This window comes from Acomys minous (assembly GCF_964271855.1).
Source record: "Acomys minous genome assembly, chromosome: 10".
Classification (NCBI taxonomy): Eukaryota; Metazoa; Chordata; class Mammalia; order Rodentia; family Muridae; genus Acomys; species Acomys minous.
In genome coordinates, this window is record NC_140491.1 from 66423972 (window position 1) to 66444685 (window position 20714).

General features: G+C 46.5%; 1 protein-coding gene across 3 annotated transcripts in view; it reads left to right on the forward strand.

Annotated features, from left to right (window-relative positions):
• The window catches only part of DDX31 (DEAD-box helicase 31), a 71581-nt gene that overhangs the window by 21911 nt on the left and 28956 nt on the right, over window positions 1-20714 (forward strand). For all 3 annotated transcript variants that reach the window (XM_084797846.1, XM_084797847.1, XM_084797848.1), the window contains exons 14-16: window positions 4495-4554; window positions 16427-16477; window positions 18006-18145. In XM_084797846.1, coding sequence (XP_084653972.1) covers window positions 4495-4554; window positions 16427-16477; window positions 18006-18145 — 251 coding nt within the window. The remainder of the gene's footprint in view (window positions 1-4494; window positions 4555-16426; window positions 16478-18005; window positions 18146-20714) is intronic.

Consider the following 20714-nt stretch of genomic DNA (forward strand, 5'->3'; position numbering starts at 1 on the left):
CGGCTGTCATTGTCAACAAGACACAGCGCTGCACTCTGTGAGCACTTTGGGCTGGGAGAGGGTACTGCACACCAAAAGGCTTTGGTCCCTATTCTTCCTCTGCAGAATGAGCTTCCAGAAGAAGAAGAAGAAGGGTCCCCTTCCCTGCCTTTCTTCGATGTTTCGTGTGAGCCTTACTCCTAGGCTCTCTTAGCAAGGCTATCCTAAGGTCTTGGGAGGGATACCTTCCTCCTAGATGGTGCATAGGCTTGAAGTAGGTGCCATCTTGTGACAAGGTTTCTGGGCATCTTAGAAAGTCAGAAAGCTGTAAGTCAGAGTAGCATGGGCATGCTGAGAGCTAAAGGATGCAACACAAGTCTGAGGTGATTGGAGTCAGGTCCATCCCCTCATGGGTTTTGTTCTTTAGCTTTAGCAATAAAGGAAGTGGAGCCCAGATAAGTGACCTTGCTGAAGGTCACTCGTGGACACAGCCTTTTTGCTACTACACGTATATAAGCCTTTGTTAGTTTCTGTTATGCTTTCAGCTCTCTGAGTGGTTGAGTCAGTTGGTTTTTGTTCTGGAGTACCATGTGTGGTTTGGAGTTTTGTTTTAAACTTGGTTTTTAATCCTTTGGGCCCTTACTTTGCAGAACCATTCTGTAGGTGGTGGCTGAGGACAGTGAGGAGCTTACATGCACCTGAAAGACTCAAGGCGTTTCAGTAGACCAGGAAGGATTGGTAGTTAAATGGTACCAGACTGTCCGTCTTGTGTGTGGTATTGTGTCTTGCATAGTGTGCCTTCTGGGACAGACTGCTTGTGTTCTGGCTCTGGCTGATGAGTTATTGGCTCTCTGACTTAAGATAAGAATTTAACCCTCTCCCTGGAGAAGGCCAGGTGATGCCGGTGGTCTGTGCTGCCGCCTGAAGTCATGTTGATGTCTGGCCTGTGCTGCCACTGGAGAACATGCTGATGCTGGAGGCCATGTGGATGCTGTGGTCCATGTTCCCACTGCCTGTAAAGGGCAAAATCTACTTTTGCAGTGGTATTGATGACTGCAGACTCACAGTTGAGAAAGAAAAATGATAGAAGGCTTCTGTGGCAACCCTACTCTCATCCCCTCCCCCCAGAATGTAACAGCCTAGACAGTGAGTTTCTTAGCCTCTCCTACTTACACTGAGACTTGAAAAGCCCGTGGTGAAGGTGCCTTGAGTGAGCTGTGCCCTGGGCTTGCAACCGTAGGACAAAGCACACACCCACAAATGACCTTAACTGTTGACCATAGTGCGGTGGGGTTCTGCCCGTGCCTGCGGGGAGGCACCCTTCCAGCATTGTTACTAGTTTTTGTATTTTACTTGTTGGTGTCAGGTAGTTAAAGCCTCATGTGTGCAGAAGAGATCACGCCGAAGCCTCATCACTCATTCACCTTTGTACCACAGGTCTCTCTTTTAAAAATTAGCTAAGGCAGCCATTGATGAGTGCAGACTTACTTAACTGAAGCTCACCTGGTAACAAACAACACTCATGCTGTAACATTGCAATTGATTGGCTGACTCCTACTTGACTGCATGAGATGTTGTGGTCTTTGGCTCTTTATTGCCATAGATGCTTGCATTTGGTTGGTACATGATTAAAGCATATTACAGGATAGTGAGGCACCAGGTTTGTAAACCACATACTTGGTTTATTGGGCATACAAAGGGTGTTACTAGTCTGGTGGCATGCTTCAGTACAGGCTGATCTTACATTTTCTCCAATTGAATATATAGTTTTAGCTAATTATAGTTATTAGTATTTTTTTTTTTCTTTTGAGACAGGGTTTCATTCTGTAGCCTACACTTGCTAAGTACTCAGTTTGTGGCCTAAACTGGCTGTGAACTCAGAGCAGTCCTCCTGCCTTAGCCTCCTGAGTGTTGTTGGGATTACAAGTGTTGGTCAAGCATTGGCTGAGTACTTTATAAACTGTGTGTGGCTGTTGTTCATGGATATGCAGGTGTGCTGTACCTGTGCTTGTGTAGGCCAGAGGTCCCCTTAGAGTGGTTTCTCAGGAGGCTTTCATCTTGTCTTTTGAGCTAGGGTCTCTCATTGGAACCCAAGGCTTATCAGTTAGGCTCTACTGTCTGGCTAGCAGACCATAGGTATCCATCCCTGTCTACCTCAGCAGTGTTGTGATTGCAGGTGGCTTTGTATGTGGATATCAGGGCCCAGACCAGGTCTTCATATGTATAAAGTAAGTACCACTGAGCTATCTCTCAAGCCCAGTCTTTATACATTTTTAATTTGAGAAGGCTGCCCTGTAAGAGAAAACTGGTATGTCATTATCCCTCTAGAATACAGCTTCCTAGTAGACTACACTTAGGAGGCTGTGAAATACAGCAACACTGAAAGGTTCCCAAACACACAGAGCTGAGGTGCTCTGTGTGACTTTACTACAGCCCTGGTTTTGAACATGCAGTGTGCACACTGTGTACTGCACATTCCACACAATGCCAGCTCAGGCTGCAAGCTGCTCTGTTTCCAATTGCAGTATGTGTGCTGTACATATAAAATCTTAATTCTCATACAGAAACAGTTTAATTGTGGACAGCAAAGACTTACGATATTTTCTATTTTTCCTTCTTAGTATGTCTTTAGATTTCATTTTGTTGAAATGTTAGATTTTTGAAATTGGTGTTTAAGTTGTTGGCTTGAGTTTCCTAGGAAATCACTAAGTGAGTTATGGCTTGAGATAGGACATGAATTTCCACAGTTGCGTGTACCTTCACACTGTATGTAAGAGGGGCTGTTCCTCAGAAACCGCCTTCCCTTTGTTTAAAGGCAGGTCCCTGCCGGGGAGCCCCAAGCCTCTGCCTGTCTCCACCTCCCTGGCATTGGGATTACAGCTGTGTGCCCCCATGCCCAGCTTTTGTTGAGGGTCATGGGGACTAAACTCAAGTCCTCAGACCTGTAGGCAAAAAACCAGTTATGAAATAGCGCTGAGCATGCGTGTGCCATTTTGTGCTGTGGATTTCTCCAGGTTGGTGTCCGCTCTGATTATGAGGTCAGAATGTCAGCTGTGAAAAATGTTGAAGGGACTTTTTGTTCTGTGGTGTCAGTGGATTTGGAGCATAAACAAGCACATCCTGTAGGCTTGGACCTCCCCCACCCCCACCCCAGACAGGGTTTCTTTGTTATCTTGGCCGTCCTGGATTTGCTTTGTAGACCAGGCTGGCCTCGAACTCACAGCGATCCACCTGCCTCTGCCTCCCAAGTGCTGGGATTAAAGGCGGGCACCACCACCGCCCAGCGGCTTCAAACTTTTTTAAACCTACTTTATTTGGGGTTCTTTAATGCTTAACACCTCCCTTCCAACCCACCTACACTAGATAGGAGAGAAAAGAGGTTATTAGGAACAGAAGAGATAGACCTTTTTTATACTCAGTTCCTTGGAGTGATTCCACTGGTGTAGTCAGAAGGATTCCAATAGACCAGTTAAACAGTAAACCAACAATTCAGCAAAGGTGACTATAACCGCAGCCACTGCCACCTGGAGCAGCAGCAGGAGCGGTTCTCTCTAGGAGTGGAGTGATGAACAGCCAAGACCTTGTTTTGGGCTCATATATATATCTCTTCTCAGAGTCCGTAGTAGGATGTTTATCAGTTGGCAAAGACCATGCCCCTGCAAGAGGCGGCTCCTCTTCCAGTGAGCAAACATCACCTGTTCTCTCACAAGTCTCTTTTCAGTGGAAAAACACTGCACACCCTCGCACAAGTCTGTTTCACATCCCACCCTTGGGATCAAAACAAAAACATGTTTACATCCACTATAACATCCAACACATTAGTACAGATTGCTTTAGTCTTGAATAAGTGGCAAAGTTACATGTCTGGCAGAGAGTTGTGGGCTTAGTGTCGTCCGTCCCACCCCCCCACCCCTGACATACACTTTGATTTGGTTTCTGTTTCTTTGCTTCTTTTGAGACAAGTCACACTTTGTAGTCATAGCTGCTTGGTATTCTCGTGTGTTAACCAGGATAGCCTCAGGCTGTGGTCTCTGTCTGGCTTTAGTCCTGGGATTATATGTATTCACTACCATGCCTGGCCCAAGAGTTTTTTGTTTGGGTTTTTTTCCGAGACAGGGTTTCTCGCTGTAACAGCCTTGGCTGTCCTGGACTCACTTTCTAGACCAGGCTGGCTCCGAACTCAGTGCTCTGCCTACTTCTGCCTCTCTGAGTGCTGGGATTATAGGTGTGCGTCACCACGCCTGGCTCCCAAGAAATTATTTTTAAAATTATTTTTCGGTTAAGTGTGGTAGCACACACCTTAAGTGCCAGCACTTCTGAGGTAGAGACAAGTGGATCTCTGAATTTCAGGACAGCCAGGACTACAGAGTAACCTATTTCAGTCACCTGGATAAAGCCTGGGAATGATTGGGGAGTTTAACTCTGCACTGATTTTTTTTTAACAATATTTTAAGTGGGTAACTTCTTTGCTAACATTTATCTCAAGAGTTCACCTGGCTTTTCTTGTTCCTGCAGGAAAGAACCTCTGTGTTTCATGAGTTCTCACAATCGGGAACAGGAGTCCTGCTCTGCACGGTGAGTGTCACTCTACTCTCTGTCAAGGTCGGTTCCCATGACAACAATGGCTATGGTTCTTGTGTTGTTGCTGTTATTTGAGACAGGGTTGGTCTTCATAGTCCTGGCTGGCCTCACAGAGATCCGCCTGCCTCTGCCCTCTGAGTGCTGGGATTAAAAATGTGCACTGCCATGGCCAGAGGTGGCTGTGTCTTTTGATCCCTTGACAGTTTGTCTTGTGTCTAGCCCCATGGACAGCTGGCACACCTGGGCCTCATGGTGGAGCTGGTTTCTCTGCACCTCTGGATTGCCATCTGCCTGTGCCACATAGTCCTGGCTGCGACCGTTGAGTAGACTTGGCAATTTGCTCACTAATGGTGGCAGCTGTTGGTCTGAAAAGGTGTGAATTTATCAACCAAAAACTTGTAAATTACAGCTATTGGGAGTAGTTGGGGCTGAGGAAGTCTTTGCATATCAGGTGCCTGCAGGTTCTGTCTACTCTTGTCTGAGACTGTCATTGTCCTAGGAGTTTCAGGACAGTTCATTTGCCTCAATCTGCAGTTCAGCATATACCTCACTTTTCTACTGTGCATCTCTAATGCTGTTTTGAGATTGAAAACACATGCTGTTGATGTTCCCCACGTCCCTAGGGATCCACTTTTCTTAGGTGTTACTGCCTCCCAAGATTAAAATACCTTTTCTTCCTGGGCCATTTGGGTGACATAACTTACAAATGGCTATTGGAGAAACTCTGTTTATTCAGTAAGGAAACTGCACTGTGTACTTAGTGAATCTTGCAAGGCAGTGCTGAGTGGAAACAGTGACACTTAGCTATCTGAATGCCTCATTTACTGAAGTCACTTTCTAAGAAACTCCTACTCCATGTCTAGTTCAAAAGCAATAGAGACTTTCAGAATTCAGTTTGTGGGTAAGAGCATGTGTGTGCGCGTGCATGCGTGTGTATAGAGTGTGTGTGTGTGTGTGTGTGTGTGTGTGTGTGTGTGTGTGTGTGTGTCTGTCTACTATAAAGCCTACCCAGAAACCTGACCTCAATGTTGTTTCCTATGTCTGTGGCAAAGTGCCTCTACATACATTCTTCAGATCTACACACATTGTTTGATTTCTCTTAAACCACTTGACTCCCAAGGAGACCTGTGTCTGAGCAAAAAAAACAAAAACAAAAAACCAAAAAACCTTCTCTTTATGGTCAGATGCTCTTGCTTGTTCTAAAACTATCTTCAGATGCTGGAAGCAAAGAAGGAATCCAATACAGTACTTGGTAAAGAAATGGCCAGTAGCCCTTACTGTCATGGACCGTCTCAGTCGGGTACAGGTCCTTGGGAACGAGAGTTCTCGAAGCGTCGGTGGACAAAGATAGGCCAGTGACAAACATAGACAAACCCATGGGTAGTGTTTGAATCTGAGTGTGTTTTGCAGGCAAGCAAGCTAGGTTTTTATACACATTTTTTGAAACGGGGAATGTTTTTGTGGTTATGTTTTTTCATACAATTTAAAATACAGGATGCAAAGTAATAATGTTGTCATCAATCTTGAATCATCATTCTTAAGTCATTAGCTTGATATCAGTATGCATGTGTCCTCTTTATCAAAGGTCAGTGTTCTCTCATTATGCCAAACATCTGTGTGTCAAGACAGTTTTTTCTTAGCTCTTCTCGTCACTATCTGGAGCTTTCTTAAACACTTTATTTGTAAGTCATAATATAAACTATTAACTGGTGATTAATCCTTAGCCATATTTGTATTAACAAGTGGAACGGAACTCGGTGGTAAACTAGCCTGAACGACCCTTGGCCGCAGTCCCACATTAGGGCGTCTCATAGCAACAGAGTTAAGTTTGAAAAGTTCTGATATTAGAGTGGAGAAAAAACAAAGACAGAATGCTCCAAAACAAGGCTGTAATGAGTTACTCCTGGCAGGAGCATCAGGCCCATTCCAGGAGGCTCTCCCTGGGCAGGGGTCGTCACCTCGGGTTGTGCAGCAGCATTTGTCACACAGACTCCACTGGAGGGGTCGTGACACCTTACCACCAACAGGAATTGTTCTGGAACTCTTACCATACTTGCTTGTGCTCTTCTTTTTGCCTGGAACAGAGTAGAGCGCCAGTTCCTTCACACCAGGCGCTTGCTGTCTGGTGGCATTGTGCAGGATCCATAGTTCCATGAAGACAGACAGGGCTATTTGTTTTCAGTTCTGTCCCAGTGACAACACAAGATAGAGCATGCTAGGCACGTGGTATTCATGCAGGAGCTGTGTGGGTAGATCGGCCTCAGAAATTGATTGGTGAGACCTGCCTGCTTCTGCAGAGAGATGCAGTTTAATGTACTTACTTGCTCATGAAGAATAAGTTCTGAAAAGTGAACTTAAACATTGTCTCTATTGAGACACAAAGTAGTAGGAGCCTTGGCACTGGAATAAGAGTTAGGATGCTGGGGCTGGAGAGATGGCTCAGCGGTTAAGAGCACTGACTGCTCTTCCAGACGTCCTGAGTTCAATTCCCAGCAACCACGTGGTGGCTCACAGCCATCTATAATGTGATCTAATGTGCACTGTACACGTAATAAATAATAAATAAATCTTTAAAAAAAAGAGTTAGGATGCTTAACATCCTGGATTTACTGGTTTTGAGACCAGTAAAAAATATGCTTTTCAGACACTGGGGGGATCTCTAAGTTTCAAAAAATCCAGGTATCTGAAGTTCATTGTTTTAGAGGCTCTACATGAAAGGAAAGCTCATGCTTTTTGAAGGTAAATTTCCTCGGGTCAGAAGCATGTGCTCTTTACTAGCTTCCTATTCTGTCTGGCTGCTACCTGCAGGCAGTTGATGTCAGCTAGTCCAAACACAGAGCCTTCAGCTCCTGCCCACCATGAATGAAACAAGCTCTTGTCCGCATGTAATTTCCTGAAACCTCTTGGTCATAGTGCTTGGCTTGTCCAGATTGAGTCCAGCATGCCTACTGTGGTCAGTCTCAACTTTCCTCAGTGCTGCAGAGACTACAGAGCTGTGTGGGACTCATCTCTCAGCCAGGATGCAGCTCAGTTTCCACGATGATAGGCGGTGTGCCCGTCTGTGTTCCTGCTGCTGCTGTGTATTTGTTTGCTTTCTCTCAACACTGTGTCTGTGAGCCACACCGGGATAGATGATGCTCAGGCTGGGGAGATAATGTCACTCCCCCTCCTTATAAGCAGCCTGTTGCTTACCAGGCTATCTGAACACTCCAGGAGCCTCCATGGTGTTAATGAGGAATGAGGGCCATGTCAGGACGAGGCAGATGGAGACTGGTTTCCCTTGATAAAGGAAATCATGTTGTTAATTGTTCTGGGGATTTTTCCCCTTTATACCAAGCCTTTTACCTTTCACCTTATCGTCCTAAGATTTTTTTAATAGGGCCAGAGAACACTGGGCGGATGTCTTTATGAAAATACGGAACCCTTGCTATAAGTACACACTGTTCTTTGCTGTTTGCAAGTTTCTCTACTCCATTTTTTCTTCCTGCTAGTAGCAGTTAAGGGTATATAGGACATGTGTTTGTCTTCATTATACTCGTCTTACAAGCTAGGGCCTTTGTAATTTCATGCTGCTTTCTCAGGACCAGATGCATACACAGCTTGTTTGTTTGTTTGTTTGTTTTGTTTAATTTAAACACATTTTTAAATTGAAAAATAAAATAATTCCTATTACATCTCATTTGCTATCCCATCCCATGCATCCTCCCATTTTTCCCTCCCTCCCGCTTTCACCCCATTCCCCTCCCCTATGACTGTGACTGAGGGGGACCTCCTCCCCTTGAATATGATGCTAGGGTATCAAGTCTCTTCTTGGTAGTCACTATCCTTCCTCCAAGTGCCATTGGGCCTCCCCATCCAGGGGACATGGCCAAATATAGGGCACCAGAGTTAGTGTGAAAGTCAGTCCCCAGTCTCCACTTAACTGTGGAGAATGTTCTGTCCTTTGGCTAGATCTGGGTAGGGGTTTGATGATGGCTGCACATATTGTCCTTGGTTGGTGCCTTAGATCAAGCAGAACCCCTGGGCCCAGATCCGCCCATCATAGTGTTCTTCTTGTAGGTTTCTAGGACCCTCTGGATCCATCTATTTCCCTATCTCCTATATTTTTCTCACCTAGAGTCCCAATAGGATGTCCTCTCCTCACCTCTATCCCACTTCCCTGGTAAGTGAAGACTTTCATGAGACCTGCCCCTTGGGCTAGTGTCCAGTTATAAGTGAGCGTACACAGCTAAGACTGGCTATTCAGTAGTGTAGGGCTGTGGAGAAGGTTGGGCAGAACTCCAGGAGAGCTGGGACAGAGGCTTGCTGTGTACAAGAGAAGCCTTAGCTGAGGAGGGATGGACAGTATGGTGGTCACACTCTGTACTCCTGCCATTGGGGAAGTGGAAGCAGGAAGATCCAAACCTAGGCCTCAAGGCCCCTTTCTCAAGTGAGACGTAAGTGAGGCCACGTGTGAGGATGAAAAAGGATATGGAAACTTAAGGTCTTGTCTTTTTTAAATAAGATTGAGAAATCGAAGGACTTCTGCTCAGGACTTCGGCTTATCTACAGAGTATTTTTCTGCCAGTTCATTGCTATGACTTGCTCAGAGCCAGGGCGGGGGGGGGGGGGGGACGACGACTGTCCTTAGTTCCATGCAGGAAAATGTCACTGGATGACCACAAGGTGAAATTTCAGAGTCCCCTCTGGTTTTAAGGTCAGCACCGGGGTTTTCCTGGTGTGTTTGCTCTCCTTGGTTGTCTCTGGATGAGTGGAATGCAGTGCCCTCCTCAGAGATGGGATGCTTCTGATGCCTGAGTCTGTTGGTTAAAAACACCTAGGGTGGATGGACCGTGCCGACCACCATGTAGGTTTCATACTTAGCAGACACGTGTGAGTCACCCGTGCCCCTCCACCAGCTCTTTGCTTTTGCTTTGTTTTCCCTGATTGAAATACACTGTTGTCTGCAGTTCTTAATTTCCTCTCCTCCTAGGGAATTTACTGTGCCAGCAGCCAGGAGACAAAGGAACAAGGACTGTTCATGTCCCCAGACTGGGTTCAATGCCCCGCATGAGTGTGGTTCTTAGCTTTTCTGGGGGTGCTTTTCAGGGGAAGTTTATCCTTAACACTTTGTTTCTTCTCTGCTAATGGAAGGCTCATTTGGAGATTGTTTGCTGTTTACTCAGTCACGCTAACTCATGTTGCCAGTTTTTTGGCGGCTCCAGCCAAGATCTCTCGCCTCTGACAGCTTCTGCACTCTCCCCTTCCTCCTCTGATTACGCAGCCCAATCTGTCACCGGGACAACGGGGGCCTGTACCCTGCTGATGGCTTTCCACACATGGCATAATGACTTTTGGCAGGCCAGGAAGGCGTCAGAGGCGAGTTTGTGCGTCCCTTCTCAGAGAGATGGCAGCCCCCTCTCCCTGTTAGTAAAAGCACTTTGTGAGGTTCTTGGGTAAATAAATGAGTCATTTTAATCCAACTGACAGGCTGGCACCTGAGCAGGCTGCCTTCCATCTGTACTCCTGGGTCTCATGGAGGCCGCCAGTTGTCGAGCCCAGGGCCTTCAGGGCTGCGTTGGTGAATGTCTTTCAGAGCTGACTTTAGTGATTCTTTTGCCCTAATTAGGTTAAAGAAATAAAATGAGGCTGTGATCATCAGGCTTAAGTTCTGATAGCTGAGTGGACATACTGAAGTTTCTCCAGCAAGTCAATTTCCTGTATCTAGTGTAGGTAACTACCACCTTCCTGGAAGACGGGACCATTGTTGGCCTGTCTCCGGTGCCTGTCCAGGGCTGAGCAGGATGTGGTGAGGGAGAACAGAGAGGTGTTAAGAGTCACCACCATTTCTGCATTATGAACCAGCACACTGAGGTTACAGTTCTAAGAAGGTTCCTGCAGACACGGTCTCATTTGTCCTTCACTAGCGAGTCCTTAGCCTTAGAGGTAGGTAGCTGGGCTCAGTGAGCTGACCAGCCTCCCTGGGCGGGCTGGCTCCCACTGCTGCCATGCTGGTACCAGTCCTCCCTGCTGTGGACCAAGTCTGATTCCTTCCTTCAGCCTCTGGTGCCTGGGCAGGAGAACAGAAAGTGTATGGATTAAGCTAGGTGGGAGTGTCTGGTTGTTTACAACCTCTACCCAACAGAAGAAACAGCCTGCAGTGGCCCGTCCTGCAATCCTAGGCTGATAGGCTGAGATGGGAGGAATGGAGTTCAAGTTCAGCCTGGGCTCCTTAGCAAGACTTTCAAGTGATGGGAATTGGGGATGAGTAGCTGAGTGGAGTAGAAAAAGTAGTGGTAGATGAGAAAATTACCTGACCAGCTGCCTGGGGCTGCTTGTGCCTCACTGTTTCAGTACATTTGGGCTCAGTAAATTTCACAGCGTCAGTTGTTGGCTTAGGTTTTAGGGTGTTTTGTAGTGCTGGGGAGCTCACCCAAGGCCTTACACCAGGTAACTGCCACACCACTAAGCTGTATCTTCAGCCCTGTTGTAGAATTTAGCATCTGTCCTGGGTGAATTTACTAGGCTTCCTGTGTGGGGCGGAGCTTGTGACAGGCAGGCATGACCACTGCAGCCTTGATTTCATCTAGATCTGCTATAATTTCATGTATCTGTCCTAGCCCAGGTAGCAGAGGGTTAAGCTTTTCAACAAACCTGTCTTTAGAGTCCAGGCAGCACACAGCCTTTGCATCTTGCAGCAGAGCACTGAAAGCTAGTCATTCCTCACAATTTAGCAGACTGAAGAACCCTCGGTCTTCCTAAACATTGGCTGAGAGCATCTGCCCCCTGTAGAGAACATTCTAGACTGTATCCTTACACATATTCTCTATTGAGGGTTCCACTGCACCAGCTTCAGGCTTCCGGAGGATGCTAGGCTGACAGCATAAGCTTCCACTTCCACACTTAGGAATGCAGCCCAGTTCTGCTCAAGCATCTTGCTCACTCCTGTCCTTGCTTCTCACAGAGACTTAGCAGAGATTTGTTTTAAAAAGTTGTTTGCCCAAATTCTTACTTTTGTCATTGCTGTTTTTATTTGTATTATATATCCCTGGCTAGCCTGACTAGGCCTGAAACTTGCTGTCAAACCAGGCTGGCCTCAAACTCACAGAGATTTGCCTGCCTCTGCCTCTTGAGTGCTGGGATTAAAGGCATGAGTATTAGGGGAAGCTGTTTTAAACACAAACATTTCTCGGCCGTGAAATTAAGGAAAGCATGGTGGACATGGAAAGTCATCCTTTGCATCATTGGGGCAGCAGTCGGTACAGATAAGGAGCATCCGTAGGACCGAGCTCCTAGGGTGAAATGTTTAGGGGAATGGTACTCCCAAGACTTTGAATCTGACTCCCCAGTTATATCCCTTGTCAGCAGAGAGAGCTGGTGGACACTATAGCATTTCCCACGTTCAGCCAGTAGGCCTCCTGAAGTCACAGTGCCATGAGTAGTCCACACCACAGAAAGGAACCATTCATTCCTGCCTGAACCTTACTATGTGGAAACAAGTAGGAGTGTGGAATGTTTCTTGGGACAGCAGCAAAACTAAACAAGGAGCTGGAGAGATGGTTCAACAATTAAGACCACTTGATGCTCCTGCAAAGGACCTGGGTTTGGTTCCTAGCACCCATATCAGTGGTTCACAGCTACCTGTAACTCCAGTTCCAGAGGATCCTACACCCTCTTCTGGTCTCCACTACACCTGTATTCACATAGTACACATAAACATACATTCAGGCTGACACGCATACACATAAAAAAAAATTAAAAACCCTAAAGTCAATGAAAAGCAGGGACACTGTTCTATTTTGTGAAGAGACATCATGACCACAGCAACTCATAAAGGAGAACATTTAATTGGGGCTGGCTTATAGTTCAGGGGTTCATTCCACTATCGTCATGGCAGAGAGCAGAGCAGCATGCAGGCAGACATAGTGCTGGAGAAATAGCTGAGCGTTCTACATCAGGATCATCAGGCAGCAGGAACAGAGAGGGATAGGGGACCGGGCATGAGCTTCTGAAGCCTCACGGTCCCCCTCTGCCCTAGTGACACACTTCCAACAAGGCCGCACAGTCCAATAATGCCACTCCCTATGTGAGGGTCATTTTCACTCAGACCACCAGGGGCACCATTCCAGATTAAAGAAGTCTGTAGCTCTTGAGCAGTGATTGTGTTCACTGCTCTCTTCCGGACTGGAAAGAAAAGCATCCATAGGAGTCATCTCAAGTAAAGTGGAGCGACTGGCCACTGACTGTTGATGTCAAAATGATGTTTGTCCGATTCCCTCAGAGTTGCTCATATATATGTTTTCCTTAGGAGCCTTTGCTAACATATTGAAGACTGAAGTGTCACGACATTTGCAAGTGGCTTTAGACAATTAAAGTGTATGCATGTATTTCACATGTGCTCATCTGTGTCTCTGTGTTCAGATGGAAGGAGAAAGCAGATGTGTTAATGGGGTTACAGAAAAGATAGACAAACAGGATTTTAGGGGAAATGATAACACCTATTGTTTCAAACAAAGCAAACACCGTTGGGAAAAAAAACAAATAGAAAAGTAAGAACCACCTTGAGGTTCTTTGTCTGGAGAGGCTAAGTTTTGTTGTTGTGTGGGACAAGATTTCACCATGTGGCCCTGGCTGCCCCAGAGCTTGCTATGTACATGAGGCTGGACTTTAGCCCGATATCACACTTGTGCCTCTGCCTCTGAACACTGGGATTATGGAATCATAGGTGAGAACCACCACGTATAGCTGTTGGCAGATTTGAGCCTCTTTTGGGGTATTCATCCATCTAGTTAATGATTTTATTACCATTTCTCATTGACACCCCTGCTTTTGGCTATGACAATCAGATCATTTGGTTTTTTATTTCTTTTCCCGTGTGTGTGCAGGTGTGGGCATGACTGTTGCCCGTGTATGGTGATCAGAGGACAACTTCAGCCGGGCCTCTCCTACCTTATTTGAGACAAGTTCTCTTTGTTATTTCCCACTGTGTATGCCAGGTTGACTGGCCCCTGAGCATACAGGATTCTCCTGTCACCATCTCCCATCCCACTGTAATCACTGGGCTTATAGACAGGCACTACTGTGCCTAGTGTGCTGTGGGTTCTGGGCGTTTAAACTTGAGTCCTCCTGCCTGCCTACTGAGCTGACTCTCAAGGTCTCAGTTTCTTCACGGTCTTGTTCTGAAGTGCATCCTTTTGGAGTTGTGGAGCATGTTTCCTGTCTCCCGTATTCCTGCAAATTAATAATTGGTTCTAGACAGTGGGTTAGATTTGGCAAGAGAATCATAGGGCACAGTGGTTCCTATTGCATTAGAGCTGACCGCCTTCCTTCATAGCAGACATTCTAGTGTCTACTTGGTGTCTCTGACCAGTCTCTCTCCTGGTCTCCTCTTTCCCTTAAAGGTAACTTTTAAAAAGTGATTTAAAAATATATATATAAACAATTAGCTTGTGTGTCTTACACAAAAGCATACTACACACACTAAAGGTCTCCTAGAAACTCTCCAAGTTAGTAGGATTTCCTTTTCTTTTGCATCTTTTGTTCACTTTGTTTCTTGTAAATTCTGCTGAATGAGTAGCTTCCACTTACCTGGTATTGCCTCTAGTTCTCAGCAGAGTCCCTGCCGTGAGGGTGTGTTCATTTCTGCATTCCCACCACAGATATGGGGATTCCGTACCTCCTGTGTGCTAGAATGTACTGTTGACAAACAAGACCAAAAAGGTGAGGTAGGCCTGCATCTGAGGGCTACCTCCTCCACAGAGTTGTGTCCTAGGCTGCAAGCCTTGTTTCTTGTTTTCTCCTCTGACAAATGGGGGAGGTGGGCGGTGATCGCTGCTTTTTAAATATATTTTTTAATTAATTTATTAATATTACATCTCAATTGTTATCCCATCCCTTGTATCCTACCATTCCTCCCTCCCTCCCATTTTCCCCTTACTCCCCTCCCCTATGACTGTGACTGAGGGGGACCCCCTCCCCCTGTATATGCTCATAGGGTATCAAGTCTCTTCTTGGTAGCCTCTGTCCTTCCTCTGAGTGCCACCAGGCCTCCCCATCCAGGGGACATGGTCAAATATGGGGCACCAGAGTTTGTATGAAAGTCAGACCCCACTCTCCACTCAGCTGTGAAGAATGTCCTGTCCATTGACTAGATCTGGGTAGGGGTTCAAAGTTTACTTCCTGTATTGTCCTTGGCTGGTGCCATAGTTTGAGCAGGACCCCTGGGCCCAGATCTGCCCGTCATAATGTTCTTCTTGTAGGTTTCTAAGACCCTCTGGATCCTTCTATTTCCCCATTCTCCCATGCTTCTCTCACCTAGAGTCCCAATAGGATGTCCTCCCCTCTGTCCCACTTTCCTGGTAAGTGAAGACTTTCATGGGACATATTCCTTGGAGATAGCTGCTTTTAAAATTGGTTACGGTGGGTTGGTGAGATGGTTCAGCAGGGAAAGGAACTTGCCATCAAGCCTGACAACTTGATTTTAATCCTAGGAACCACATAGTATAAGGAGAGAACCAATACTGCAAGTTGTCTTCTGACCTCCACACCCTGTCCCCAACAAATAGATGTAATGACTTATTTTGATTAATTGAGTTACCATGGGTAAAATGCTGAGCTCTGCCTGGTGTCTTGCTAGGGCTCCAGGAATGCTGATGGACTCTTTGCTATGGTTGCTGGACTTAAATATGAAAGCTGAGTGCAGGGCACTGCTAAAGACTGGGTGGTTCCGTCTAGTCTCTGCCAGAATGGCAGAAAGACAGAGAGAGCTGAGAACTTTGGCTCTTTGGATGGTGACCAGTTGAAAGGGAAGAAAAATTTCCATCTCTTTCATGGCTTCTCTGCTGTCCAGTCAGGTCTTTGAAGTGATAGGCAGGCTTGGAGTGTATCCTAATCTCAACTCCCAGAAGTGACTGCAGCGAGTTAATCCCTCCTGCTCTAACCCAGCAGGCGAGTCCTCAGTGAACACTGCAGCTCACACATTCACAAGTGAGTGCCAGCATGCTGGGTGACACTGTTGCTTGGCATCACTAGCAGTGAAGGGCTGGGGAGTGGACTCTGGATGCATTTACCCTGGATGGCTTTTCCCTGTATTTGAGGGTGCCTGTTTGTGTGTTTGAAACATGGTCTCTTATAGCTCGGGCTGGCCTCACACTTGCTAGCAGCTGAAGATAACCTTCTATTTCTGGTCTGCCTCCCTTCCCAAGTGGTGGGATTACAGGTGTGTGCCATCAAGGCTGTCCAGGCTTTTAGAATTCTTACATGGTACATGAATTACATGGTCAGCTGCAATTTAAGGTCTTGGGCTGACGTGACATTTTGTTATGGGCTATGAAAGAATCTTGTCTAACTCAACCCAGTTGAGTTTTTTTATATTTATGTAGTGGACGTGAGTGTGTTGCATGGCCTGGTATATATGTGTGGAAGTCAGAGGACACATGTGAGAATTGGTCCTCTCTCCTCCTACAGTGTAGGTTTTAAAGATTAAATTCAGGTTGTTGATGGCAGGAACTTTTACCCTCTGAGCCATCTTGCTGATTCCTAAGTCAAAATTTTTAATGATAGATGGATTCAATGGGCCCTTAAGCCACCTAAAGTTGTATTCAGAAATGTGAATGCATGTGTGTGTGTGTGTGTGTGTGTGTGTGTGTGTGTGTGTGTGTGTGTTCCCGTGTTCATCTTCAGGATTTTTATTACCAAGTATTAAAAGTTCAGAAACTCAGCCAGGCATGGTAACACATTGATAAGGCTGAAGCAGGAGAATTACCTTAAGTTCTAGGACCACAGAGCAGTACTCCGTCTCCACCACCCCCCCCCCAAAAAAAAAGAAAAGAAAAAAAGGTGAGGAGCTCAGATTTAAATCATAAACCATATTCTCTTTGTTTTAAAGGACATTGCAGCCCGAGGCTTGGATCTCCCACAAGTCACCTGGATTGTTCAGGTAATCTTCTAGTCACTGAGGTGTGAGTGTATGAGCATGAGAAAATGCACTGAATGATCATTATTACCCTCTTGGGTGTTGCCCTGGTAACCAGGCAGCAGCCAGACATATCTCTACAGTTTTGACATCTTTCCTTAGCCCAGCCCCTCTGCGACACTGCAGCAAAACAGCCAGGGTGGCATTCTCAGGAGAGGGTGGCACACTCTGCTGTTTACAGACGAGTTCATGTCACAAACCTAAGTGTCCAGAATCTGAAAATAACAGTTACCCAGGCCCCCAGGAGCCCTCTTTGTGTCCAGAAGGAGATGGCTCAGCTGTCCTGAGAGCTGTGTCCACGGACATTGACCTGCAAGGAGCAATTAAGGTCCTGACAGCACCTTGCACACACCTCTTGCCTTAGTGGCTTTGCCGGAGGGTACAGGATTATCACCATAGTCTAGTGGGTTTCCTTTTGGTTTTGGATTTGTTTGGTTTGTGGGGTTTTTTGTTTGTTTGTTTTCTTTTTCTTTTCTTTTCATTAGTCTGCAGAATGGTATTTTTAAGCCTGTCTGTTGGGGGCAAGGGGACATGTGCCCTGACTCATGGTTTATTCACATTTTGTGACATTTCTTGCCTGTCTTAGGCTAGGAAATCTGATCTTGAGCTGCCCGTCATAAGCGATCTTGTTGGGACTGGAAACATTGTGTCTCTTTCCTGCTGGCCACAGAATCAATGGGAGATAGGAAGACCGGGGTCATTTTAGCTTACCAAGGCAGACTGATTTGATTATGGGAAGCCTCATACTGTGAATATTGCCAGGGTTAAATGGCTGGCCTTTCATAGAGTATATTCACCTTGGTCTGTGACCTTCCACGTTAGGTAGCAGCAGAGAGTGAGAGACTGAGTATGATCATTTAGCTTTGATGATGGCAGAGTCGCTGCTAAAGATAACATGATGCCTGCCTGATTGTTCCCTTGAGTGGGAACTTACCGTTTTCCCTGAGTCAGAAGCATGCTCCCCATAGCAGAAGCCTGCCCTGACTGCTCGTAACTGTCTCTTCCCCACCTGATTCGGACAGAATGGAGTTGCAATGAGGTGGACTCTGCCAGCACAGTGGTTGGCATCCTTCGTCCTTACGCCTCTTGTCCGCTGTTGCCGTCTCCCAGCTGCTATCTCTACCTAGGAAGTAGGCCAAGGTCATGTGGTCATCCTGGGGAAATTTATCCCACCTGCTTGCATTTCACCTTGCACAGTCTCCTCATTGAAAAGATGCAAATAGGAAAGGGAAGAGACCCGTAGAGCAGTGAAATTAAAAGGGAGACACCGATGAGACACGTCGAATCCATCTGAAACTTGGCCACTGTTACATTTTTATGTCAGAGCCTTGTTGCAGTGAAGCCAGGAGCTTCAAGGTTGACTAATGACAGCTTCCGGTTGTGTTAAAGTAGCCGTGACTGGGGAACCTGGAGGCAGGTGAGGGGCATTGCTCTTCCAATTAGTGGCAGTCCCTTGATCTATGAACGCCTTCATTTGTGTTGTCCTTTTTAGTACAGCGCTCCACCTTCCCCTGCAGAATATATTCACCGAATTGGAAGAACTGCCCGGATTGGCTGTCACGGGAGCAGCCTGCTCATTTTGGCTCCTTCGGAGGCAGAATATGTCAACTCGTTGGCGTCTCACAAAATCAAGTGAGTCAGAAACCTGAACGGGCTTTCAGCAGATCTCACATAATTAACATTCTGTCGCTTTTTGAGTGGATGGGCCTTGTAAGCTGCTGAAGAGCCATTAACCCTTGTGATCCCTAAATGAGTTCCAGAATAGCCAATGGCAAAACCTGAAGCCCTCAGCACCATTCATACCTGGCAGTTCTCATTGCCGGCAGGTTACAGGGCAGCCTGTGCCCCTGGCTTTTCAGCTCCTCAGTAGGACGCATGCCCTTACAGCCTCTCAGCGGCCTCTCCATTCTCAATTTTCATCCTGTGGCTAGCATCTTACAGCTTCAGTGCCGATTTGTCTTTAAAGAAGTAGAATGTTTTTGCTCAACACACAGTCTTCTTCCAAGTAGTTGGGACAAGACCCCTTCTGCATGTCTGCAGCTGGTGTTGCCCAGCTTCTGTCTTATGCGTGGTATTGTCAGGTAACCAGCCTCATGCCCCTCTGGGAAGCCCACATGAAAATAGTTGGCGTGGGCCACTTAAAAGGACTTGTCCTGCCTTCCATAAATTCTCTGATACCTGAAGTCACGGGTTCTAACAGTGAGCTTGTAAACATGTGCATGGCTTGCCACAGCACTACTTTTAAGAAGTTCTACTCAGACATGGCAGGGTAGATACGCGTCTTTTGGAAACTTGGAAGAACCATGTGTCTGCCCAGGGGTGGTGGGACATAATGCCTGCCAAGCCCAGAAGTCTCATTGGCTGCTCAGATGCTGTGATGGTGGTGGTGGTGGTGGTGGTGGTGGTGGTGGTGGTGGTGTGTCTGTCTGTCTGTCTGTCTGTCTGTCTGTCTGTCTGTCTATCTGTCTCAATGTCTTTGTAGGCTGCTGAGTGTGGTGAGTCCCTGTCATTTCCTCTTTGACCAGCCATACATTTTATGTAAAACATGAAACTCCAAGAACATTCTCTCTCCTTTTGCCAAGTTGTAAACACTGCTGGGGACCTGGTCTGAAGATGCCAGCAGGACTGACTGTGTGTGGCTGTCCCACCAACTCTTGCCATTTCCCAGCAGACAGTAATCTGTCTACTAACATTTCTCAGAACTCTTTCAAGATTGTTGATGTGGGTATTTATGGGCTGAGACAGTGTACCCGCTACCTCTGGTATGGAAAGGTGGGTACCTGTTCCTGGTTGTCATTCAAGTGGGCCAAAATTAAGGTACCTTGGGTTTTTCTTCTATTTGCCTTGTTCTTCATCTTAACAATCTGTGAAGTTCATGAAGGTACATGTGTTTGATCTCACGAGAGGCCCCATGTTGGTCAGGTAGTTCATCTCTCCCCTCTGGTTATGTCTCCAGCTGAATTCAGAGTTCTCCAATCTGGGGCTTCTTTGTGCTCCCTGTGGCTGCCAGTATCTAGGCTGCCCTTTTGTTAGGCTGGTGTTCTCTGGGAGTCCTGGTGAACTGAATTGGAGGTCCTTTGATGGAGCTGGTTCTTGATTTTCCCTGCTGCCTCTCACCAAAGGGAGCAACATAATACTGTAGTGCTCTCGGGTCTGCATCTGTGCACATGCAGAAAGCATCTTCAGCATCCTGTGCTGAGGGCCCCGAGCAACCCAGTCATGGGAAAGAGTATCAGCATGCCCCGTAGCAGCCCCCGTAGCAGCCCGTCTTTCTCTAGCTCCTTCACTCCTTCCAGTCTAGACCTGCAGGGTCGGTCTGTTCCCTCACCCCTTTCCATTACCTGCTCCCCAGGCCTAGTCACTCTGTCAGCAGCCCTCAGAAAATGAGGGACCACAGTTACAAATGGCATGCGTCAAACACCAGAGCTGACAGGACAGTCTCATGTCCTGATTTTCTTTAATAAACACATTCAAGTTGGTTACTGTGAAAGGTTCAGAAATGAACCTAAAATTGAAAAGGGGTGGTGACTAACTCAGATAAGAATCACTAGTGACCCAGTAATTCCTGTCCTCTTGAGTGTCAGCACTTCTGTGAGGTCTACATCTCAGAAAGAGGAGACACAGGGAGACCAGGCTCTGACAGGAGCATTAAGAACCATGATCGCAGGGAAGTGCCAGAAGAAAAGGAGTTGGACCTTTTGGGGGTTGGCTACAGAGTAATGTAAAACTGTCACATAGGATGACGACACCTCCTTGCTGCCACCTGTCTAGACGTATGACTAGACGTAGTCATTCTGGGTGGGCACTGGACTCTGGGTCACTAGGCGGCAGCAGGCATCACAATTCTGTTGATAGCTACAAGCAGCCTGTTGCTTTGACTTAAATACAAACTAAGATAAACTGTTAAGAAAAATGCATCGCAAGAACTGGAGTTGGAGCTCAGTTGGTAGAGTGCTTGCTAATACGCGCAAATCCCTTGGTTCCGTGCCAAGCACAGTGAAAACTGAGTCTCGTGGTACAGACCTATAATCACAGTACTTGGGAGGTTAAAGGTCATTAGCCACTTAGTGAGTTCAAGGCCAGCATGGTCTATGACACACTTCAAAAAACAGAAAAAACCTTTAGAACTTTTTTTTTTTTTAAAGTCACTGCATTATATGCAATAGATGGGAGTGGCCCCGGACATTTTTTAAATGTAAAG